This window comes from Mustela nigripes, chromosome 3 (genome assembly GCF_022355385.1).
Source record: "Mustela nigripes isolate SB6536 chromosome 3, MUSNIG.SB6536, whole genome shotgun sequence".
In the NCBI taxonomy this organism is placed as follows: domain Eukaryota; kingdom Metazoa; phylum Chordata; class Mammalia; order Carnivora; family Mustelidae; genus Mustela; species Mustela nigripes.
In genome coordinates, this window is record NC_081559.1 from 49,935,731 (window position 1) to 49,962,498 (window position 26,768).

The window sequence follows — 26,768 nt, forward strand, 5'->3', positions numbered from 1 at the left end:
GCAGAGCCTGCATATAGAAAGGGAAGTTCAGAGTTCTTATAGGAAGAGCTTTTATTTAAAACAATACTAAGAGGCAATAAGAGGGTCATTCGGGGTTAAGCAATCCTTTGACTTGTGCTGTCATTTCAGATGCTGGGGGCATGTGTCATCTGTTGGTATTACTGTGTTCCTGTTCTGTGTAGATCACATTACCAGACATGGGAATGTCTTATAGAGAAGATGTTAACACCCCAAAAGACTTGATGTCCGAGTTGGGGTGACAGGACACCCCCATGGGCACATATACATCCATAACAGCACACAGCATACACTGAATGCCAATCGACAAGGACTCCTTACTTAGTGTTTTAAACTAGAGATGAACATGGATAGCTATTCTGAAGCGATGTTCGTATTTCTTAGACTCTAATGCTAGCCTTTTTCACCGTTAGGTTAGTAATAATAATTCCCCATATTTACCCTGGAATCAAGTTTGTGGCTTAAAGACAGGCCAAACCCACTGTGTGTGTGTGTGTGTGTTTTTTTTTTTTTAAACTTTCCATTTTGAAAGAATTTTAGACTTAGAAGTTGCAAACCCATACCAAGAGTACTGGGGTGACCTTCACCCAGCTTCCCCGCATGTTAACATCGTATGTAACCATAGAGCAGTGATCGAAATGAGGATATTAATGGGGAGACAGCACTCTTAATAATTGCCCCATTTATGCCCCTTTTCCTGTTCCAGGCTCCCATCCAGGCTCCTACGTTGCATTTAATTGTTATGTCTGCTCAGTCTCTTCCAGTCTGGGACAGTTCCTTAGGCTTTCTTTGTTTTTGATGACTTTGATCATTTTGGAGATGACTGGCCAGTTACTTTATAGAATATTGCTTAGTTTGGGTTTGTGTGGATTTGATTCAGGTGATGCAAGAACATTACAGCACTGATGATGTACACATAAGAATGTATTATTTCAAGATGTACCTGACCTCCACATGTCTTTCTACTTGCCTATCTTCATCACTTGGTTACAGTGGTGTCTGCCAGGTTTCTCCCCTGTAAAGCTCTCATTTTTCCCTTTGAAACTAATAAATGTCTGATGGGGAGATAATTTTCCACTGTGTAAATATCCTACTTCTTATACTTCTTTTGGTGATTAATTTTAGCATACCTTGTTTCCCTGATTCTCTGATTTCTAGTTTCATCATCCTTCATTCATTAGTTGGAATTCTGTAAGGAAGAGCCATTCCTTCTCCCCTCGTTATTTATTATTTACATATGTATGGACTAAATAGCTATTTTTCTCTATGTTTATAAGCTCTTGTTATCATTTTTTGTGTTGCTTAAATTGTTCCAGATTTGGCCATTAGGAACTCCTTAAAGGAGTTTGGTTCCTATGTCCTTTTGACATGTTCCATCGGTTTTGGGAGCCGTTTCTTACTTTTTGACACCATAAGCTATTCCAGGCTCATCTTGAATTTTCTTGCTCCAGCACCAGAATCAGTCATTTCTTCAAGAAGCTCTAATCCCTTTAATTGGAGAAATATATATAGAATCCAAAGTCTGGGCATGAGGTGTGCCTATTGCTACTGAGATGTCAAGACCCTCTCAGCAGGTAGAGCTAGGAAACAGGTATTTGTATACCCACGTACACATCTGTATCTCTATATGGAAAACCACGGGGTTCCTTCTGTCTTGCCTATTGTATGTAACTTTCCTCTGAAAGTGAGCGACCTGGATCTCATTAACCACAGTATATTTATTTTTTGGTGCAACCCTACACTACACTTCAAGTAGTTTCAGAATGCTAAGAACGACCCCTGTGAGAAATAAGTTTCCTAATTAGAATATAATATTTGTGTGCAATTTTTTTGTCTTTCGCATTAGAGTGTATAGTTGCAGTTGTGTTTTTCCAGAGTTAGTTTGGTTCTTCCCTACCCACTTCAGTGGGCTTTTGATTTATTTGTAATGCAATTAGATTGATACCTGCCACATCCTGGTAGATTTTATTTCTTTATTTTTAGGTGTTATAAAATATTACCATAATTTTAAACCTTGTAAGTAGATGAAAAGTGTGTGTAGGAGGCATTCTTCCCCCCAGGCCTTTTATATCCTTTTCATTCCTCCATTCTGTCCACTTCATTCCCACTCCCTCTCTGTCAGTAAATATCCCCCTTACTTCTCTGTTTATCCTTCTTTATTTGCTGTAAAAATCCATAGAAAAATGTACTTTCTTAACTCTTCCTTGTCTATATGAAAGATGGTGTATTTTCTGTTGCTGCACGGAATTTACCATTGTTTTAGTTAAGTTAGCACCTTAAACACATAAAGCACCTAAAACGACATAAATTTATTATTTCACAGTTTCTGTGGGTAAGGAAGTAGGGAATGGGTCTTCTGCTCATGGTCTCACTTAGCTAGAATCAGGTTATTGGTTGGGGTTCAGATCTCATCTGAAGTTCAGGGTCCTCTTCCAAGTTCACTGGTTGTTGGCAGAATTCAGTTCCCTGCAGTGGTCTGAAACCCTCATATCTTAGAAGTTGCTCACCGTTTCCTGCAAAGTGACCCTCTCCACAATATGCGACTTGTCTTTTCAAAAGGAGAGTATCTCTGCTACTTTGAATTTCTCTGACTTTTTTTCTCTGGCTTGAGCATAGGAAATGGTCTCTACTCCAAATGAGAAGGAAGTGGTTCTTAATTAACTTAATGAATGAGTGTATTTGACATCTTATAAAGAACCTATATGGTGTATATATGGCTTTCTGCAAATCAATAGGCAAGGAAAATGAACCCTTCCTTATTTATAACCTGAGTGGGCTGGGAAGAACCAGTGGTGTTCTTTAATAGGAAAATAGTTCATGAGTAGCTTTTCTTAACCAGGAGTTTGGTAAGCTACATTTCCTTTGAAGGCTAATTGGGGAGTGAGAGTGGCCTATTTGAACAGTATCATTGATATGATGCAGCTCCTAGAAGGTCAATATCAGGATGTCTCTTCAGGCTCATTGGAATTCACAGTTCAAGAGCTGTTGGAGCTCCAGAAAAATGAAACGACCACGTGAGTAAATGAATCAGAATTTGTATTGATAGATTTTCCTAGTGATGGTCCAGCATCCTAAGAATTACTACTCTGAAGCCTGGCCACTCTCCCTCTGCTGGCCTTTGCCCTCTTGTTTTAAAGGTTAGTCAAGGGTTTGGGTTGGGATTCTTAATGTCTGGAACTTAATGTAGCATGACTCTAGGACTTTTCGTAACTGTGACTTAGTTAATAACCAAGGCTACCTCAAATCTAGAAGAAACCAGGAGAATGGTGAGAAGTGAGACAGTACCTCATTTGTGAAGGGATTTCCTGACTTTGTTGTAGGTCCCTCAGGATCTGGAATGGGCTTCCTCAAGGTGTACGTATGTCTTTTGAGCCTGAGTGGGTTCTAAACTCTATGAGAAAGTTTGGGTGTGAATAGGTTTTAACCAGCAGATGTTTGACAGCCTTCCAGACTTATGATTCTAACAAAATTCTCTTCTGTGGGTGCAAGTTGAGAAAATGTGTGACTTACAAAAAAACATTTGTGTGTGCATATATTAGCTGGCATCATATTGAGTTATAAGTTCTTGTTTTTTTATTTTGGTCTTCCGGTGCTTTGGGCCCTCCTGATGATGATTTCTGGAGAATTAAGTTGTACTGTGTGTTGCCCCAAATCCAACTGTGGAGCCACTAAATAATTCATCTGAGTTTCTCTCTCATGTTCCCTCCAGCCTGGAGGAAGTCTGTCTGCTTTCTCTTTTGCATAGTTGGGAGACAGAAGGTTGACCTCTGAAGCAATGCTGGGTTTACTTTATTGGAGCTAACTCGGTGTTAATAAAAGCAGAGCATGATTCACACAGTGCTGACTTGGTGGGAGCAGGACGACTTGGGTGGGGGAATCTCTGAAGATAAGACATTATGGACAACACCCAGAGGAAAATAGACAAACCACGATAAGGATCATTGGATATTTCTGGCCCACCAGGAAAGGAGGAGAAGGAGAACTGAATTGTCCTCTCAAGTAAACTTAGATTAAGAAATCTGTCTGATTCTCATTCCGCAATATGACTATCAAAACAAAAAACAGGACTGGCCCTACCCAGAATTAATTGGAAGGGTAAATGTATTATTCTGCTGTTACTTCCCTTATTTCTCCTTACATCCCCAGGACCTGGTTAATTAAATGCTCCCATCTATACCCCCAAAACCTTCCCTCAGAAACCACCCCAGACTTGTTCGGGCTGCAAACTGTTTTGGCTAGATCCCCTGCCTTCCAGGACCCTAGAAGTGCCTCAAAACAGGGATCCAAATTCAGATGCCAGGGATAAGGTAGGTCTCTAAAATGAGCAAAATCTGCCTTGATTTAAGACAGAAGAGCTTCAACAAGCCAGAGAGTAACTGCCATGCTCAGGGGGCAGACACCTCTCAACTTCTTCCCTACACTGGGCAGGCAGACCAGTGTTGCAAGTCCTACCAGATGTTCAGAAGATGGCAGTTGGGATTTTTTACATGAAATCTTCCATGTCTTCAGTGACATCTCACAGTTTTAAAAGTTTTGTGGACAATCAAAATGACTTGTTAGGCCCTTGGTGCCCCTTGAGTCAAACCACAAAGGTCAGTGCTTCCTAAACAGAGATCCATGCTGTAATATGATTTCTTAATACTGAATTTATTTAGTTTGGGGATTACCTTTTCATTGTGAGATTTTTGTCCTCACTGTATTGTTGGTGTAAGAATATAATTGCTTTTATGAGAGAACTTGTTGGGGGAGGGGAGTGGTGAGGAAGAAGGGGGCTTTTGCTATCCTCAGTTGAACTTGAAGTGTGACCATCCTAAAAGATCACTGGGGAACTCTATCTCCAGGATTTCCAAAAGACCCGTCTTACGGCTCAAAAGCATCATTTCTGGTGAGCTGGTATCGAGTGGTCCGGAAGGGTTTATGGAAATGGTAACCAAGGCTCCATTCATTTAAAAAATTATCTTAAATGAGCAGCCAAGCACAGCGCTTCCAACCCAAACCAGCCAGCTTGTCCTGATGCCTGAGAAGTGAAATTCCTTAGGCTGTCCAGGGTTTTGAGTGAGAAGGTTTTAGGACTTATTTACATAGAAACGAGCAAAGGGCCCGATTGTATTCCTGGCTTTAACAAGTCAGATATTCAGTTTCACTCTGCATAAATTTGTGTAGTGTCCCTTACGCCCCCGCCGTTTTGAGAAATTAATTGCCCAGACTCCTTCCTCTGGAAGGATGATTTCTGTAGGGGTCTTGTGAATGTGTGTCCTGTGCTGCTTGTCTGAAGGAGTCCTGGGCACCCTGGGATTTAGATATTGACAGCAAAGTATGCTATACACTTTGAACGTGAGCCAGATGTTCTTCTGGTCCATTTAAATTTCATAACATAGTTTCCTGAAAGAGAAGCTGATCACTGAGGAGCGTATGGCAAGAGGTAGGGAAAGGAATGTGTAGTAACAACTTTCCCTGTTGCACCCCACTGTTTAAAAGTAGACCTGAGGAATTGTAAAATCAGCAGAGGCAAGAAAACATCAATGTCTTAGCTTTTTACCCCACTGTCCCTCATACTTGGCTATGAGGTAAGTTTTTCTTATGAAGGTGAATACTTATTTGACTTATTTGCCAGGATTTGGGGGAAGGCGGTAGGGGTGAGAATTTTGTTTGAGGTGCACCCTTCTCAGATTCTCCCTCTCTGCTCTGGTATGGGATTGATTGTTTTATCCAAGGAGCCCCCGCTTGGACGCAGCTCTACTGGAAACCTCAATAGTGAAAACAGTTACTATTTATTGAATATTTTTTAATGAGCCCCACACTGTGCTTTGTGATACATGGATTATAACAGTTATTTTTCATAATGGCCCTCTGAGTGGAGGATTAAAGAGGAGGATGTCTCCAGGGACAGGAGGAGAGCCTTCCTTTGTTTTACCCTGAGGAGAGTGGAGGAGGAGGCACAGATGTGTGGTAGGTTTGTCGGTTTCGAAGCAGGAAGTGAAGAGAGTTCTGGAGTAAGGGTGTTCATTTCCTGTGTGAGATATAAAGGGAGAGGCTCTTGGAGGTTTGTAGAGAGTGGAAAAGAGTTGATGTCGCTCGTGTGCAGAGTGAGTTGACGGGAGAAATCAAGATGGTCGTCTTGGCAGTGTTGAGGGACATTTGGAGACGGGTGTCCCGTATAGAGGAAGTCCCCGGTCAGCCTGCTGTGTGCTCTTTAGCTGTGCTCGACTGCTGAGCTCAGGATGGACTGACTTGATGACACAGAGTTCCTCTAGGTTTGGGGGTTCGTCACATGGCTGCGTCGAAAAGACAGGCAGTGCGTGGAACAAGAAACGTCAGTGTGTTGTCAAGGATGGTATTCACTGGGGCTGTAGGTTCTAGGCTGGAAAAGGAGGGAACCGCAGATAGGAATGAGCGGATGGAAGTTCTTTACCAAAGATCAGACAAATTTGGAGAAGGTGGTATAGTGCAGAAGGAAAAATCATTAAAATAGGAGCCAAGATGTTTCCTTGCGATGGAGTGTTTACCCTTGCTTCTGACAGGTGGACCTGTTGGCACACTTTTCCCTGTAAGGAGTGATTTGTGCATTTGTGATTTGTAGTTCCTTCCTCCTGGCTCCTCCTACCCTCTGCAGAATGACTTATTAAAAATCTGTCCAGTCTGTCTCCCCATATGTTTCTCATTTTATGTTTTTTTTTCCCCCAAATACACATTCATGCTGGGAATTATGAGGAATGAGTAAATGGGCTATTTACTGAATGTAAGCCTCTCTCTTATGCATGAAGGTACCTTTTTATCGGTGGATCTCAAAGGTTATGTGTAGAAGGATTCCCCCAGAGATCTGTAAGAGGTCTGGATTCCTGGGCTGGGATCCCAGAGTCCCTGAGTCAATGCCATGGGGCTAGAGCCTAGAAATTTGCATACTGCTTATTAATACCCTGGTGACTCTTGGAGAAATGTTATCGCCATTCTGTTGTTCACTTCATCTTAGGTCTTAAGTGTGGAAAGTACTGAAGTGTTGGAAAGCGTGGGTACAAACAGTGAATTAATTTGGCTGGCAACACCATCACATTTGAAGCACAGTTGTTTGGCAACTGACCGAAAGTATCACATGGTATTTCCCTTTATTCTGCAGAAATTATTTGTTTTATTTCTGTCCTGGATGTTAAGGAAAGTCAGTCACGAATATGCCTATTCTTTAGTGGTCTGTGTTTTATTTTATTTTATTATTATTTTTTTTAACCTTAAGGCTTGGGAGGTTTTATGAGGGGAAGAAAAAAAGGAATCCTTTTTAATGAGCAGGAGACAGTGTGAAAACTGTTCAGTCACTGAGTTTCTTGGGAAGAAAATATAGTGTTGGTATCTAAGTTGTTTTGTTTTGTTTCATTTTGTATGGAAAAAGCAATTAGGACTTGCCTTAGGGCAAGTTGGAAGGTTACAAGAAAAAATGGTAGAATTAATGAAAAGATCCAATTGTAGCTATTTTTAAATGAAATATGAAATATGAAAAACCTTTGAACAAAGGAGAAGTTAGAATTTTTGAACTGATTTTTTTTTTTAAAGATTTTATTTATTTATTTGACAGATCACAAGTAGATAGATAGAGAGGCAGGCGAGAGAGAGAGAAGGCTCCATGCTGAGCAGAGAGCCGGACCTGGAGACGTGAGGCTAGATTCCAGGACCCTGGGATCGTGGCCTGAGCCAAAGGCAGAGGCTTTAACTCCCTGGGCCACCCAGGCGCCCTGTTGAATTGCTTTTTTTTAATGGTATTTTCTTCCTTTAAGGGAAGCCCGGTTATTGGCTTACTATTACAAATTATTAACAACTCACTGAAACCTGCATTTCATATGCGAGGTGCAGAGCTAACTCAACAGTTTCGGCTACTAGACATGCTAATTCACTGTCTGCCCCGTTGATTTCAGAGTCACAGGGCTGCAGGATTACAAGCAGGATATTAGGAGTTATCTGGCCTCAGTGGGGTCTTTGGGTGTTTGCTATTGAGGTTTTTAAAAACAGAAATCCGGTATTAAATTTTTTAAAAGGATTTTATTTATTTTTGCGCATGTGTGAGAGAGACCACAAGCGCACAAGCAGGGGAAGGGATAGAGAGAGGAAGAAACAGACTCCCCGCTGAGCAGGGAGCCCTATGGAGGCAGGCTTGGTCCCAGGACTCTGGGGTCATGACCTGAGCCAAAGGTAGAGTCTTAACCCACTGAGCCACCCAGATGCCCGCCCCCAGTATTAAAATTTTTATTCTTCCTTAGCCACAAATAGACATTCAAATCTTAATTTTTCTAGCATGTAATTGGCCTTTAAATTAGGGAGGCCATACGATTAGTCATCCTAGTTGGAGTCCTTTGGAGAGTGAAAGGAGACAGTGTTCATAATTCTGCCAGGACAACAGACTATCCTAAAACTAAGTTCTGTGAAATGGTTTTGAAACTCAGTGTTTAGCCTGAGAGATTTCTTTTGATATTACATGGTAAGAGGTTTATTTAGACTGAAGCTAATTGACCAAGGCAACCAGGCTGCTGTATATTATGTGACACTTGCTTTACATGAAACCCCTAGGGAAGTCTTTTTTTTTTTTTTTTTTAAAGACAGAATTTCATTTATCTACTTGAAAAACATGTATATTTTTCTCAAGTCAGCCTCATCCAACTTTTAAAATAATTTCTCATGTATGGCTGAAGATTAAAGGGTAAAATGTTTGGGAAAGGACCTTATGTTTCAGAACCCTTCCAGAAAACAGTAAGATGAGAAGTGCTGGGTGGGGGCAGTGGATGTATGATCTAGATCAGAGGCTTCCACACTTTGTTGGTTGCCAGGGTCCTTAGTAGCTCAGTAATTTTACAAGTGGCCCGAAGCCCAAAGGAATACCTAACTGCTCAAGCAGAATACCTAACTGCTCTATTTAAGTTCTAACTTGCAAATAACATAAGTATTTACTTCCTAATAACTTAGCAGCTGTTTGGAAGAAATATTTTATCATTGGAAAGAAAGAAAGATACTTCTGTCGTATTATTTAAAAAAATCTCAGTTCTGGGCTGCCTCGGTGGCTCAGTCGGTTTAGGATCTGACTCTCGATTTCAGCTCAGATCATGATCTCGGGGGCGTGAGATGGAGCCCCACATTGGGCTCTGTCCTCAGCACAGAATCTACTTGTCCCTTTCCCTCTGATTCTCCTCTGCTCTGTGTCTCTCTCTCTCTCAAATAAAACTTAAAAAAAAAAAAAAATCACAGTTGGGACACCTGAGTGGCTCCGTTGGTTAAGTTTCTGGTCTGCCTTGGGCTCGGATCCTGATCCCAGGACCTGAGATTGAGTCCTGCATTGGGCTCCTTGCTCGGTGGAGAGCCAGCTTCTCCCTCTGCCTGCTGCTCCTCCTGCTTATGTGCTTGCTCTCTCTCTCTTGCTGAGAAATCAATAAATAAAATCTTTAAAAAAAATTGGGAATTCGAACCCAGGCTTCAGCGAGTCCAACCACAAAGCTTATCCTTGTAATTTATATGGATGACCAGAAGATCTTGTAAAAATCTTGGAGTTCTTTGAGAGTCATTAAAAAAAGATGGAGTTATGATAATATGGCTTTTGTGTTAATATATTTGGATAAATCCTATTCACTTGGAAATCATGCATGGTATGTGTGGCACCTCTCTGTGAAACACTGTCTCCATTGCCCAATCATGTGGAATAACAGAGAATATATTGTGCTTACCATTTATAAATATATGTATAGAAGAGAGAGAGGGGGAATGAATGGGCCTATTTGTCAGTGGGCTGGCTGACACGCATGGAGTACTGCGCCCTTCTAAGCCGAGACCCCCAAGGTAGGGAAGTGTGTGGAGGACTGTAATTCAGGATCAGGTTTTAAAGAATCATTTAGGAAGTAGAATAAGTACAGGGTAGTTTTTGTAAGTTACACATGAGAAAGTCTCTTGACTCTTGTGTCTCCTTAATGCTTAATTTCTAGCAGCTATTCATTTGTATGTGGACTTGAATTACTCTTTGGAACAAGGCAGATCCAAATCAGAGGCACACTTCGAGCTGGCAATCTCTTTGGATGGAGGTTACTGGACAAATTGTATTGCATCATCCCTCAGGTCCTTAGGACTTGAGCTTGAGGTTTAATATACACTAGAATGAATGGTTTCATGGGAATTGGGTTTGGTTTATTTCTTGAGCGAGGAGACTTGAGTTGTTAACAGAAGGTAAGAATACAAAGATTAAATGGGATGCTATAGTATTTTGGCATTTTCCCCAACACTGAAAGCTCTCTTGGAGAAGTGTAATACTGCTTTGGAGGAAACAGAAGAGTGTCTACATCCAGAACACACCAAGCGAGTGTACTGGGTTCAGCAGCCCAGGGTCATGTCCCCTAGGCCTACTGTTGTGGTTTACTCAGTTGAGAAGCACAGGGAATCAATCTAGTCAGATTCCATATCCCCCATCCCAACCCTTTCCTCATCTCACTCTTGATTGCAAGCTTTGTTGTTTCTTTTCCTGTATATAGCTCAGCCTAGCACTTAAAGTTAAATGGAGTGTGCACCCAAGGGCCTGCTTCCCCCAAATTTGTTGTCTTCAAATGTAGGTATTTGCTTTCCCTGGAGGGTGTTCTGTTTTACTGCTTTGCTTGATGCATGAAGTGCGAATGGGACCGTGCTTCCTCATTTTAGACCTAATTTATGTCGTCCTTCTAGGTAGCACCTTATGCCTAGAACATACCACTGGAGTGTGAGAATATAAAAGCTGGGATAATTCAAATGACATAGATTTTCTTTCATCTGAACCTTAATATTCTCCTAGAGAGAAACAACAAAGATTGAAAACCTATACCCCGAGAAAGGGGTACCTCTTCCCAAGGTGTCTCAGGGTTCATGTTTCTACCACATGGTTTAGTTCAGCTGTTTAATAATCTGTTATGTGATGTCATTGTTGTGCATCGCATGGGTAAAAATCCAAGTTACTGTGTTACGGAACATCGGAAGGGTTGGTTTTCCCGGTATTGCTTTGGTGTTTACTGAACTCCTGAGTGTTTATTGAATGTCTGATCTGTCTATACATGTTCCAGATATTGTAGAAGAGATCAGAGTATGTCAGGGAACATTGCCTGGGGTGGGAGAGAAAGCTTACATGTGTAAAATGGTGGAACAACACACAGGATCATTTGGTCTCCAGCACAAGTGCTATGCAGATATCCAAAAATGGGCAACTCTAGGTGTGGTGTGTGGAGGACCTGGGACCTAGATGGAGTCATAGATTTTGGTGGAGAAATAGGAGAGGGATTATAGGAGGAGCAGATTCGGTCCAGGCTGGAAGATGAGAGAATGTATATTCTGGACCTTAAAAAAAAATAAAAATAAAAAACATATATATATAATATAACAAATTAAGTAAATTTAATGATTTTAATTTAATAATTTTAATAAATTAAATAAATATATTTATTTAAAAATTTAAAAATAAATTTATTTAAATAATAATAAATACATTTATTTGATAAATTTGATATTAAATAATATCAAATTTAAATAATATTTGATGTTAAATATATTTAAATATATATTTTAAACTTTAGGTGATTGAAATACATGTTGCTATTGGTATTTGTATAATATTTAATAACAACCTCAAAATAAATCATAGCTAAATTTGATGCTTCTCTTATAGCCCTAATCATTTATTTGTTTAAAAGAATACAAAAGTGTATCTATCAAAATATAGCTTGTGTGTCTGAGCTGAATTCAGCACACAATTATTATGCACCACCTGAATGCTGGGCACCTTACTGGAGCTCTAAAGAGGATTTCCCTGTAAGAACTTGGCAGTGTTGTAAGGACAGAAAGATAAATCTGTATAATAGAATATGACCAATGATCCCCTCCAAGGGATTTTGAGGTTGTTAAATGATTTTATTCTTAATGCCAGTTATTTTGGGAATTCTTCAGTGTCTGTGACATCTTAAGCAGTTAAGTGATTTAAAAAAAATTAAATATATAAAAGTGTCACTTTTAGACACCATGTGTGAATTAACTTGCTGATGGTTGTTACCATAAAAATACCAGCAGCATTGAAATTGTGCTTTTTTCTTAGTTTAAAATCAGAAAAATCGTGTAGTAATAAGTAAGGGCATTCATATAACAATGCAACAATAAAGTAAAGGCTGTGTTTAGTGCACATATTTTAATTGTGTATTAAAATCTTCAAATTGGTTATCTAGGCTTTATGTTCTTTTTCAACTTTATAGCAGGTTTTTTTTTTTTTTTAAAGATTTTATGTAATTTGACAGAGATAACAAGAGCACAAGCAGGGGGAGTGGGAGAGGAGACGCAGGCTTCCTGCTGAGCAGGGAGCCCTATGTGACATGGGGCTCGATCCCAGGATCCTGAGAACATGACCTGAGCTGAAGACAGACCCTTAACCGATTTAACTGATTGAGCCACCCAGGGCCCCCTAGCAGGGTTTTTGAATGAACTGACAGATAGTAAGCTGTACCTGAAGTAGTGCTTTTTATGCCAGGGTGTTCTTTGCGTAGAAACAGAAGTTTACTTGATGGTCTTTTCCACAACCGTGAGGGCTAATGGAAGAGAAAACCAGGCACAGAACCATGCAGATGTGTCACGCGTCAGAAGGCCTGCCATCTGGGACCTCTCAGCCTTCCTGCTTGGCTTGGCTGGGCCTGTCTGTCGCCACCGTGGGCTCTTGGAACAAAGTTCAAGACGGACCAGTGTTATGTCGCAGTGAAAGCTAAGTTTTGCCAGTGTTCATGTGTTTGTGTGGATAGCGTAGAGTTTTATTTCATACCATGTCTTCATCGGAACTGGTGGGTTTATTTTTAGATTTTTCAGTAATTTAATATTAGGATATTGTCTAGTTCCCTAAGGTTTTCCATTGCCTTCTGTAATTCAATTACATTCTGGCTTTTATCAATTTGAAGTTCAGCATATGAAATGGAAACCAAGCCTCTCACCATGGGCAGTAAAAAGTAGATATGAAAATTTTGGAATTTGGTGCTGTGGGAAGAGGGAGGCCGTGCATTGCGGGGAGCCAAAGTATTGTCAGCCAAAGTAGTTTTCTACTGTTTCCATAACAGATTACTATGAACTTAGTCATGCAAAATAATTCAGTTTAATTATCTTATGGTTGTGTAGGTTAGAAGTCTGGCAGGAGTATTACTGCATGAAAATCAGGGCTTCAGTGGGAAGGGCTTCTAGAAGCTCTAGGGGAGAATCTGTTTCTTTGCCTTAATCAGCTTCTAGAGGCTGCCTGCATTCCTTGGCTCGTGGCCTCCTTTTTCCATCTTTAAAGCCAGCATTGGCTGGTGCAGTCCTTCTCACATTGTGTCACTCTGATTTCTTCCCTCTGACTCTCTTCTGTCTTACTTACCCGCTTTTTTTTTTTAAATACTTTTTTCTTATTGTGGTAAAATATCCACACCATGAAGTTTACCATTTTTAAGTATATTATTGTGGTAGCATGAAGCAAATTCAGTGTCCTGCAACCACTACCACTGCCTTCTCCTAAAATTCTTTGTCATCTCTAACGTCTGTACCCATTAAGCAAGAACCCCTATTCCCCATTTTCCCTAGCCAGGTAATTTGTAATCTGTTTTCTTTTTTTGTTTGTTTGTTGCGATGAGTTAGCCTTTTCTAGATATTTTGTATTGATAGAATCAGATAATATTTGCCCCTTAGTGACTGACTTCTTTTACCCAAACATTTTCAGGGTTCACACATGTTATTGTATGAGTCGGAGCTTCATTCCTTTTTATGGCTGAATAATATTCTGTTGTATGTATGTAACAAATTTTGTTTATCCATTCACATTTCGGTGGACACCTGGTTTGTTTCTGCTTTTGGCTGCTGTGAATGATGTTATCTTAATACTGGTAGACAGGTATCTGGTGAGTCTGTTTTTGATTCTTTTGTATACATAACTTGTGGGATCAACTGCTAATTCTGTGTTTAAATTTTTTGAGAGTTATCACAGTGTTTTCCACAGTGGCTGTATATTATATTTCCAGCAGCAGTGTACAGGGATTCCAATTTCTCCACATCGTCAACAACAAATATTTTCCATTTTTAAAATTCTTCTGCTTCAAAGACTCTTGTGACTGCATCAGTTTATCTAGGGTGGTGTGGGATAATCTTGCAATCTCAACATTGTTAACCCAATCATATCTGTAGATAACATCTTCATATATAAGGAAACGGTCACAGGTTCTTGGGTTTAGCGTGAGGACATTTTTGGGAACCATTATCCTGTCTGTGAGCGTGAACCTGCCCCAGAAGTCATAGCTTTTTACACATGAGAAACCATATATTTCAGTCTGTAATTTTTGGTCTCCGTTGTGGCAGAAATCCTCATGTTTATGTTGACAGCATAATTTTTCACCTCTTGTCTCAGGAGATGTGATGTTAGTTGAGCATTAACTTGAATTATTTCCCTCCTTTGAAAGGGCTTACCATGACTATGAAACCAGGTTCACTAGTCTTTTTCAGAGTAATTGGGAAGGGGAGAGGGAGACAAACAATGACCCTAATGATCCAAGAAGGGAAGTTAAGAATGTTGCTGGGAAAGTGTTGGGAGAGGAGGAGGCCAGGGCTTCGGGGGAATTGGGCAAGGTGAAAAAATATGCTTGTTTCAGGTCAGCAGGTGATAGAGATCATATTTTTAGGGCTTGATTGTGGTGGACTCTGGCTATCGGATGTGTTATAATTAGAGTTTGATATCTCCTATTCTCAAAATGTTTTTGTTCTAAAGAATCCTGTGTCAGGAAGGTTGATGTTTGTCAGTGAAATAAGAACCCTTTCTCTGGATTTTGATTCATTTTGGTCTGTGCCAGCAAGCCCAGCCTTGAACACAGTTGCCCTTATGTTGCCCATGAAACAGGTTTTTAGCATCTTAAGTGTGGCCTGTTGTGTAATTCCCCCATCCCAGTACACAAGTGTGTGCAGGTAGACAAATCGATGAAGAATCATTTGAATTCAAGAATGTGTCCAGGAACAGGCATCAGGCTTCTAATGACAGATAGGATGTTTGAAAGAAGTTGAGTATTTCTTTCCATTATTCCCTTCAGGTTTGAATATGAATAGAATCTGTATTTCAATAGTTAGCACGATGGCCTGAGGAGGTTGTGTGGTTTTTTTGTCATCTATTGGATGTGGAATCACTTAAACCTAGTGATCTGGGGAATAGCAGACAGAGGAAAACTTGGCCTAGACTGCTATAGTTATGTCCTTCTATTCGGGAGATAAGATGGGCTCTCCCACCCAGCCTTACCCATATTGACAATAATGGCCCTGGAATTAAATATAAATTATGTGTGCACACGCACGCACACACATGCACACACACAGAGTCAACACTTGTTTATTACCATTTACAAAGGGCAGTGAAAGTGTGACTCATTTAAAGGAGTAGATCATTTACATGAGAATTTGGGAAGCTTTTTATTTTAGTTGGTATTTATTGGTAAAGACAGGTAATTTTCTAGAGATTCATGATTTTGGAAATAAAATGAGTTGATCTATGAATACAAAGCCCCATGTCCAGACGAGCTGTGGAGAGAATGGCAAGTGCTGGTGCTTAACTGTAATACAAGAAAACCTGTATAGTCGGGAAACCATGGAAGCTTACAAAAGTAGAAGAGCATAATAGACCTTCAATCATTATTAATCATATTCCTTACAATGTCGATGATAATAAGAGTAACAGTATCTACCATATATTGAGTAATGACTGTGTGCAGGAGTTTTTGCTAAATACATGCATTATCTGATTTGCTTTTCTCAAATACACATCATATATGTTCACTCATATTCACACACACACACACACACACACACACCCCATAGATGAAAGTGGGCTTCCTTTCATAATAATGGAAAAAGATTAGTAGTCACATTGGCCTGGATTCGTGGTTCTAGTACTGGTAATAACTACTTATGATGAATGTGAATCTTGCCTTCAGTTTTTGAGTCTGTTTGGGCACCTATAAAAGAATAAGACTAAAAATCTTACCAGCTTCTCTTCTGGCTCCGTAGTTTTTGATTATAAGATGTTGTACAAGAGTCATTTGTATTTAGTCCAATCCTTAAAAGAAAATCTTCCAAGAAAACCGGTGTAACTAAAATTTGAATGGGACATTAGAGCTAGGTCTCATTGTCAGGGTTCCCCAGAAAGGACAGCGTTCCGGTCAGATTTTATTTTAAAGGTGTAACTAGATCAGGGAGCAGGCTGATTTCTCCTGTCGTAGGCTTTCCTGTCTACAGTGAATGATATTAATACTCTCAGTGATTAAATAAAAATAAAGTGACAGCGAACGATGTCTGACTGAGGATTCGTTGTGGAGACCGTTTGGCTGACTGCCTGAGTCCTGTGCCAGAAAACCAGCTGAATATATTTGAGCAGCATCCTCTGGGCTAGGAGGGTATTGAAACTCAGGCTGTCAGGTTGTTGCTGGGAACTGGAAGGAAATGGTTTGAAGGTTAGTTGAACAGAAGGGTGGGCCGTGGATTGAATTTGCAGCCCCCCTCTGCGGCCCTAGGTGTTGGAATTTTAAAATGAACTCATGGGAGAATTGGTACCTAACTCAGTATTAGGTGATGAACAGAGGAGAAATCCTTTATCCTATGCGATTTGAGGACCCCCAAAGGCTGGCTTTTTCTGGAAATCTCTTTGGCTGAGGAATTGCCACTGGTTGTCAAGTAAATCTGAAATTCTGTGGTTTGGTGGCCAGGACCAGGCCGTGCTAACTTGGTCTCACACTACCTGCTCCTTACGCTCTGGTTTATTCTGTAGAGCGCAAAATCCTCTGCCTTTTCCTACATTCAGACTTACCTTTGCTCGTACTTTCCCTTCACCCAAAGTAATGAGAATAAGCTCTAACGTATTGAGTGTCTTCCATGTACTTACTTTGTACCATGTACGTTATCCAATTTAATTTTTCTCAGACTCTGTGAAGCAGGTAGTGTCATTATTACGAGTGTCACCCTTCTCATCATGATCATCACTGTCCTTTCCATTTTACAAGTGAGGACACGGAGGCTTTAGTTTAGTTAATTTTTTTTTTTTTTTTTTAAGGATTCTATTGATTTATTTGACAGAGATCACAAGTAGGCAGAGAGGTAGGCAGAGAGAGAGGAGGAAGCAGGCTCCCCGCTGAGCAGAGATCCCAACTCGGGGCTTGATCCCAGGACCCTGAGATCATGACCTGAGCTGAAGGCAGAGGCTCAACCCACTGAGCCACCCAGGTGCCCCTAGTTTAGGTAATTGACCCAAGATTATAGTTTAATGGTTATAGATTTTAGATTAATGAGTAGTAGAGTTGATATCGCAACCTGGGTTGGCCCATCTCCAAACCCCAAATATTAAAAACCATACGATTCCATTAAATACCATTCTTTACTGCCCTCCTCACACATCCAAGCCCAGTCCATAGCATTTCCTATAACAAAACGAGAGGTAATGGCTTCCTATCTGAGGTTTGCTTATATTCTGTAGTCAGTTCTGTTTGGTACTGGTGTACTCAACTTCTTGCCTTGTGCTTCATTGAAGTCTGAGCTTACCTCATATTTGTATCTTCTCCTTCATTTGGTTTTTATTGGAGCATATTAAGTGTAAGAGTACCTGACTATCTACAGATATGATCCAGTAAATTGTTTGTTTTTTCTTTGGGGGGGGGGTGCTGGTGGTGGTGGTTCAAGTTCATATTTATAAAGACATTGAAGATTTGTGTTAAAAATACCAGTATTTTGTCTGAAAAATATTATTAGCTTAAGTAATATGCATTTTCCTCTTACCTTGAATGCTTACGATCAGGTCTCTGGTTACTAAAGTAGAACCCTTGGATTGCTTTCCTCAGACAGGTTGTTTTGTAGAAACACTGCCGCTTAAGTGTCCTCGGAACAGGATGATCATACAGACCACTCTTGAGTCCTGGCTTTGTCACCTATCTCATGCAGGGAAGAGTTACTTAACCTCCTTGTCCTTCAGTTTTCTTCTCTGTTAAATGGCGATGATAATACCTACTTGTCAGGATTACAAAGCAGATTAAATTGGCTAATGCATGTGGAGAGCCTAAGGGCCTGAGACATATCAGCCCATCAGTGAATGGTATATCTTGTTTTTGACCCTCCGCTTTGATTCTGACCTTCCATTTTAAATTACATTTACTGGCTTCTTCACTTCTGGACTGTTCATTTTCATTTGCTTTTTGATTCAAGTTGTGTGGCCCATGATGACCAATAATAAGTGGTAGAGTCGGGGTTGGAATCCAGCTAGTCCAGCTCCAGAGCCCAACTCATAAATCCCTGCCCCATACTGCCTCATTCAATGCCAGTCCACCCTGCGCTGCCCAATCATCTATTGTAATCCATCCCTTTCCTTTTTTTTTTTAATATTTTATTTATTTATTTGACAGAGATCACAAGTAGGCAGAGAGGTAGGCAGAGGGAGAGGAGGAAACAGTCTCCCTGCTGAGCAGAGAGCCTGACGTGGGTCTTGGATGTGGGGCTCGATCCCAGGACCCTGGGATCATGACCTGAGCCAACGGCAGAGGCTTTAACCCACTGAGCCACCCAGGTGTCCCTTTCCTTTACTTTTTGTAGCAAAAGGTAATGGCTCTGTAGAGGGGGAAATGAGGAGTTGTTGTTTGGGTATTGAGTTTCGGTATTGTAAGATGAATTTTAGGGATCAACACTAAATATCGTTAACATCTCTGAACTATGCATTAAACATGTGGTTGGAAGGGCCAATTTTATAGTGTGTTTACTGCAAATTAAAAAAGGTAATGGCGGGCGCCTGGGTGGCTCAGTGGGTTAAGCCGCTGCCTTCGGCTCAGGTCATGATCTCAGGGTCCTGGGATCGAGTCCCGAATTGGGCTCTCTGCTCAGCAGGGGGCCTGCTTCCCTTCCCCTCTCTCTGCCTGCCTCTCTGCCTACTATGATCTCTCTCTCTGTCAAATAAATAAATAAAATCTTAAAAAAAAAAAAAAGGTAATGGCTCCTCCTTTTGAGTTCCCATGAAACTTCTGTACCTTTATCAGTGAAGAACTCTAGAAGATTGTCAGAGCTGTTTCTCTTGTGACAGGCTTTTCCTTGCTTACAAAAGTGACCCTGCTTGTGAAGTCCATGTCTTTTTTTCTTTACTACACAGGTGGTTATGGAATAAAAGAGTTTCTGTGGTTGATTCTGGTGACTTAATACTTGGAAGCTTTAATTTAGAGATTACGAGAACAAAAGTGTATTATGGTTACATAAGGTGTACTTATTAGGGCTCACTTTCACTACTGTGGGTTTCTCAACACGAGCTTCAAGGATATCAGAGAGAAAGAAGGATATCCTGCAATTTTCATTGCTCCTGTGAAACTAGGGTAAGAGCTGATGTCACAAAGTTGTATTCCTAGGACATGGGTTTTATTTGGTTCCTTCATTCTGCTCTTTGTTGTGTATAATATTCTGTCGGTATAATTTCAGATGTATAGACCATCCCTGATTCCTTTTCACCGTAATTAATGTCTCCAGAAACTTGGATATTCCATTGTTATTTACCTTTGATTTTTCAAAAAGTTTTAACATGGAAAGCCCATACAATATAAAATAGTAGAGTTAAGCAGAAACCAGATTCTGGATCATTAATGTAACTACAGCTTGGGGTAGATTAATTGTTATAGTTGATACAGATCTGAATTTACTGGCAATAAGAGCAAAACAAAATGAAGTTCCGGTTCTGTGATTTATTATATGTGAATGCCCTAAGACATCATTTTTCTTTTTAGGGAATTGTTGCTAGCGTTGACCTTGAAGATTCTTTCCCCCGTGAATTCTTGTTTGGAAAATTACTAATGATTAATAGACATTATATTTGGGGTTTTATAATAAACAACACTCTTTAGTGTATAGGTTTTGATAGCTGAAGCCTAAACCCTGAATCAATGAAGATATTTCCAGATTGAGTAATCTTACTGAACTAGTGTGCTTATCTTTTGTTCAGCAACCTGCATAGTGTTTACTATTTGCCATATACTGTCCTAGACACTGGGGGTTAGTGGAAGAAATTGTCCTTGAAACCCTTAGTCCAGTGGTGAATTTAGGTGGGCAAACAGGTTTACCCTGCGAGTTGCTATAATGGAGACAAGTATATCATGCCTTTGGAGCCCGAGAGGGTATGTCGTCTTGGAAGAGTTGGGGGAGGGTTCTTACGATACATGATATTTTGAGCTGATTCTTGAACGCTTGCCTGGTTGAAAGGAAGGAAAGAGACCAGAATGCTCTTGGATGCTCTGATTTATTTTAGCTAGGAATTTGTACAATCTAGAAATAAATCACTAACATCCACTAAACTTTTCAACTCAAATATCCCATGTCCCACTAACATCCACTAAACTTTTCAACTCAAATATCCCATGTCCTCAGTGGATGTTTGGCATGGACGAGTACAACAGTTTTATCACTGAATCCACTCCTGTTCCTGTAGGGCAAATATTCTGGCTCGTGGTCAAAGCCCAGTAACTAAAGGATGGATTGACGGAGGCGAGGAAGGAGAGGGGAGCCTTATGTCACAGACACCACCAAGTGTGGATGAGGTTGAGTTGTCACTGTGTGAGAAAGGCTTGGACGTTGATTTACATTTCAGTCAAACGGAAGAGCAATCCATTTTCACAGGCAGCAAAGGGACCTAGAGATAAAGCCAGTGTTTTCCTCTGAAAATAGCTTGGACTCTTAGGAATTACCTGCACAGACTTCTAGCCAGGACTCCAGAGTCCTGCCCTCTGTAATACAAAAGGACTGCGTTCACTCTAAAAAAGTTTTCAGGGCAGTTATTACCAGTTAATCACAAGGTCCCTGGACCCTAGCCAGCCTCTGTGGAGTGTCTGCTTTTAAACAGAGCTCCTGCTTCTTGGTCCCCGTAGAATTACTAAGATGCGCATTGTATGCCTGAGCAGCTCTGAGGCCTGACCCGTGGAAGCGGCTATTTCAGATGGCTGGCGGATGATGGCCAAGCGCAGTATTTGTTTTGACGTGCTGGTACTGAGCGTCTTCTCCAGACAATGACTAGTCAGCAAGCTCAAAAACACTTCTTAGAACTCTTCTCATTCAGAACGGTGCAGACCTTTTCCTCGACCTTCAGAATCGCGCGGTCCACCTGCCTGCTTCGCCGTTCTTCAGGATGTCTCGGAGTTATCTCGGACCTAAAAACGGTCACTTGGACACTTATTTATCACCTCCCCCAGATCTGTGCTGGCTTTCACAGTGTGCTTCTTTCATTAAATGGGTAATCACTTATCTAGGGACTCAGGGTAGAAGGATAATATTAATTAGTGACATCTTCCCTCAGTCCTTAAATGTAACCAGACAATTTCTATTAATATTTTTAACATCTATCCACCTTCCTTCATTTGACATGTCATTGGCCTTGGGCAAGCCGCCATCATTCGTTGGAACCACTGGCCTTGCTGCTTCTACTTTGGCTGTTTCTAACCGGATCTCCATGTATACTCAGCGTAGCCTTTGTGAAATATAATTTGATTTTGTCATCTCATGCCGACGGAGCCTTCAATGGCCTGCTCTTACATTGTAGGGAACGATAAAAGGTGTTTACCCTGGCCTACGTGGCCGGGCGTGATACAGCCTTAACTTAGCTCTCCAGCTTGATTTTTCCCTCATTCCCTCTCTTTTACTTTCTCTGCACCCAGGATGACTGTCTTTTGGGTTTTTGATTTGCCGAGCTGTTTCCTGACTTAGCATCTTTTCGCTGTTTCCTCTCCTCAGTATGCTGTTGTCCACTCTTGCCCTGGTTTACTCCTTCTCATTTTTAGTGCTCTTCTTGTTACTTTTTCCTAAAGGGTCTTTCTAGATTGTCCATTCAAAAGTTGCCCTCTGATCATCTCTATCAAGACTTAGCAGAGTTGAAGATGAGCTCATTTCACTTGCATCTGCCCCACCATGATGAGATGCTGGGGCGGGATGCTATCTCTTTGGTTCCCCGCTGTGCCGTGTTGAGCACAGCTTGTGCAGAGGTGGCGGTCCACAGTTGTTGAATGAAATACTGCTTCTTCAAAGTAAAAGTTGGTCTAGGTGGAATGGCAGTAACAGGGCCTGCATCTCACTCCTGCAGGAGTGTTTGTAGACTGATTCCACACAAGTGCCTAGGAGATACTCACAGAAAGTCAGCTACTGCCATTTTGCCTCCCACCCCCACCCCCCAAAGAAGGGGGTGGAATTTTTAGTGTTTGTTTTGGGGACCCTCACAGATGAAGTTTAGATTGTGTTCTGTTCCTGGAAAGCTGTCCAACTTTGAGCCAGTTAACCAAGTTCTCCCAGGCCTCCTTTCCCCTACATAAATCGAGGAAAATTACATCTCGTGAACGTTATTACGAAGATTTATGTGAGATTATGTGAAGTGCTTCATCCAGTGCTTGACACCTTAGAAGAGTTCAGGCTTTATTTTTTCTTATTCCCTTTATATCTCAAGTGATTAATAAGGACTCAGAAAAACTCATTTAACTTACCTCATAATCTTACTGTTTTTATTTAATGCATAATCACACCCAAGAGCATTAACGTGGAGGTCAAAATCAGTTTAGGAGGAAATAGTCCATCTCTAGAGTACAAATAAGCAGTGATGGACTGGTTATTTACTGGTCAGTCACATTGGTTTCCCTCCGAAAGATAGCTGTGGAATTCTCCTTTTTGCCTTATCCCAGGGGTGGTTGTTTAACATTGTCAAATTGTAATTACAAATAAATGCAAGTAGTTATTTTTCTTTCTAGTTCAAGCAGATATTCTATGGAGATAAGTGACATTAGATATTTAGATATTTCCCCCATTTTCGATATTTTGAGGAGCCTCGGCAATATCATTGAAAGCTCTGGAATCCAGTGCTGTTCTGCTTATATGATCAGCTTTGGAGGCAATTAAAAATTTTAATATTCTGAAGGCAGGTTGTTAGATTCAAATGGATTAGATTCAAATTAGTAGGTGGTCTGTGACCACCGCCTTCTTAGGGCATACCACTCTGGATGCTAAATCGAGTTTAAAGGGAGATGCTTGAGTTATATCTATCAAATGTATCAAAGGTTAATTCTCTGCCATTAAGTTAGAATAGCTCATCCATCCTTGCCTCCATTAAATTTATTTCACTGGATGATATGAGACAGTAATTGTGGCCAATAGAATTGCTTCTCTACAGGCCATATCTTCCGGAGAGCTAGGGGCTCTAGCATTAATAGTCAAAGACCTTGGGATTTGTCTACCCAAATATTGACCCAGGTAAGAATCTTTGTAGTTTTTTTAGGGATAGCTATGATTTAGAGCATTGATACAAGGTAGATAGTGCAGTTAATAGATTTTGACCCCTCAGCTCAGTTTAGAGCATAGAAACTTTAGGGAGGCCAAGGGAACGCCTGCAGATTCCTTCTGGGGCTCTTTCACTCTGCCCTGTTCTGTGGCCAAAGATCTTACCTCACACCCAAGCCAAGTATCTTGAAAAAGTATATAATTGGTCATTTGGGACAATGGGCTAAAAACATGCAAATGTACATGGGCGCAGATCCACGAGCAATACTATGGTAGGTGTGCCATATTGACAGAGGTTTATAGGAGTTTGGATGTCTAGACATCTCCTTGAGCTCATGGTCTACTTCTTACTGTAAACCCATCTTCATAAACGATATAGCTAAACTGAGAATTATGGTTGCTAAATGTTAATGTATTTCCCAAAGGAGTACTTTTCATCTCCACAGAGGTGACTAAGACCACTTCCACTCTTTTCTTTTTCTTTTTCTTTTTTTTTTTTAATTTTTTAAATTTTTTTCTAAGGTGTTCTTTTACTTAAAATTATTTGTCAAAGTAAACACTGATGTTGTCTCTCAGAAGTTCTGGTTATTGTGCTTTCCTTTGGTGTTTTGTGTTCTGTGCCTGGTGGGGCTGTAGTGCTTTAAAGAGAAATTGGGGCTATACGCTCTCAACTGAGTAGAATGGGAGCCTGCTCTTCAATGAAAAAATAGTGTATTACCTTTGGTGAAATGCAAGTCTGATAGTTCAAAGCAGACCCACCTCAGATGTCCCGGCGCAAGACTTCAGAGCTTCTCTAGCCCCATTAAACTGATTTGATCTTTAAGTGACTTCTGTAGGGCATTTGGGTTTACTTAGATGCTAGGAATTGCAAAGAAGTCCAAAAAGAACCACTGTAGTATTCTTTGGTCTGCCTGTGAATTAGCTCCCCATTAGCAGCCTGTTGTGGAATGTGACATATCTCTTTCCTTTTCTTTTTACAGAATGCTATGAACCTACCCCCGGACAAAGCCAGGTTACTGCGACAGTATGATAATGAGAAAAAGTGGGAACTGATTTGTGATCAGGTAAGACACTGTGATGCTTTATCAAGAAATAATGAACAGAGAGAATCAGATTTCCTTGCTAAATATAGTAGACTTTTTCCAGGATACCTATGCATGGGTTTCTGTTTTGTGACTCTTTGCCTTCCTGTTTCTTAGGACCAAAGGTAAAGCTAGAAAGTGACTTTTTTTTTTTTGTATGCATTATTTTAATTCTCTCCATTATTTTCAAGCATTTAGTTATTAGATCTTCTGGGAAATCTGGTCAGATGGGCAAACCAAATTCATATCTGCTTTTTTTGTTTTTGTTTTTTTTGAGAGAGTTTGGGGTCAGGGGAGGGCTGAGGGAGAGGGAGAGAAAGAATCCTACGCAGGTTCTGTGCCCAGGATGGAGCCTGGCATGGGGCTTGATCCCATGACCCTGCAATCATGACTTGAGCTATAATCAATAGTCGGACGCTTAGCTTATCTGACTGAGCCACTTAGGGACCCCTGTTTTTCTAATTTATGTAGCAGTTTATGCTCTTGAATAATGCGGGTCCTCTAGTTTAATTGGGTTTCCTATCCATGTTTATTGTTGTAATTCCTGGAGGAAGGTGAATTGTTTATAAAGAAACATCACTTGGGCTGATGAATTATTTCAGATTTTAGCAAGTCTTCAGATGCTTTCTTTTCTTTTCTTTCTTTTTTTTTTTTTTTAAAGATTTTATTTATTTATTTGTCAGAGAGAGAGCATAAGCAGGGGGAGCAGAGGGAGAAGCAGGCTTCCTGCTGATCAGGGAGCCTGATGTGGGACTCGATCTCAGTACCCTGGGATCATGACCTGAGTTGAAGGCAGACCCTGAACCGACTAAGCCACCCAAGCGTCCCCAGATGTTTTTGTTTTATCATTAACTCATAACAAACTCCAATTCTTCAGAAAGATATAAAGTAAAAAGTGAAATTCCGCATTTTGGTTCTCTCTGCTCTTCACATTCTCCACCTTAGAGGTTCACTGGTAAGACTTCCAAGTATTGGCTTTCAGCTTTTAAAACGTTGTTGTCTTACAAAAAAGTTTGTCTTAAAAAATCAAAATACATGGACGTACACACCCTCTGTCTGCGTCTAGGTACATTGGTCATTTCCACCTGTTCTTTCAAATGGTATGTAGTATTCCATTATACTGATAGTCATTTCTTTGGCACTTTGCTGCAGGTCGGTATGGGCTCATTGCTGTCATCTTAGGGTCAGTCTGTAGCTAACGGGCTCTGTATGTTAGCATTGCATGTTGGGCCATGAACTTCAGGGTGCTTGTGTCTCCCCCGCCACCCACCATTTCTGGAAGAGCATTTCTGGGGAGTGTTCGAATTCCTCCGAACACAGCTCCCTTGGGCTCCTTCTGTGGGGACAAGTGTGGGCAATAAAAAAATCCCTATCGACCTGTGGGCAATAAAAAAATCCCTCTATCAGAGAAACTAGAGGGATTTTTTTATTGCCCACAGGTCGAGCTATTACCCTAAGAAATACATGCCCACAGTTGACACGGAGTTTCTAAAGCATTCATTGAATATGGTCTCTCCTTAGCTCCTGAACTCAATGATGAAACGATGGCAAAAACCCTCCCCTCCTTCTCAGGCTATATTTGAGTGTCAAGAATAGATAGAAACTGAAGAGGAAGCTTATTGCTTCTATGACCATAATGCAAAAGAGTAAAAATTTTGCTGACACCTAGACTCTCCTTCCTCGAGAGTTAATTTTTCATGAGTATTGTCTAAACCTATTATTGTGAGGAAAAATGATTTTACAGTGATGATGAACGAAGATGATAGGGATGATATAATATATAATATAAAGGAAAGGTAACTGCACAAATGAGGGAGGTCCAACGGGGGCCAAAATTCTGGTATGACAAGTTATGACAGTAATGCAGGCAGAGGAAAGCAGCTTTGGTGGCCATTTTGTTAGCCTGGTGAGGAAGAGCTGAACCTTCTCCCTCAGACCTGTGGGATTCACGGACCATCAGGCCATTCTGCTCTTTTCTAGCTTTATTGAGTTGTTAATTTTTGCCTCTCTAGTAGCCAGAAAGGGCAGATTGTGCTGATGGAGGATTTCTAACAGCTGTACTCTCAACCCAACAGTGTCTTCATAGGGTTGATGGTAGGTCGAGCGGATCTTGGGGCTGGGAGAGGAACAATCATCTAATTATGTTTCTGACTTTCAGATCCGAAGTTCAGCTTATTATTGCCCTTAAATGATAATGTACCACCACATAGAGAATTTAGCTACTTATCTGTTCCTTTCTGGCAGGTAGTTACTTCAACACATGTCGAAAGCTCTAGGCTGGAGCTCCGTCAGTTCGACGGTATCCTTGGCTGATTTGTTAATAAGAGTGACAAATAATCACTATTGCCCTACTAAGTAGATTTCCTTAATAAGAACTTCATGTTGAATTTT

At 40.7% G+C, this 26,768-nt stretch overlaps 1 protein-coding gene across 1 annotated transcript in view; it reads left to right on the forward strand.

The window, feature by feature from the left end:
• The window catches only part of FMNL2 (formin like 2), a 323,204-nt gene that overhangs the window by 151,894 nt on the left and 144,542 nt on the right, over nt 1–26,768 (forward strand). The window contains 1 exon segment of the mRNA XM_059393967.1: nt 24,276–24,359. Coding sequence (XP_059249950.1) covers nt 24,276–24,359 — 84 coding nt within the window.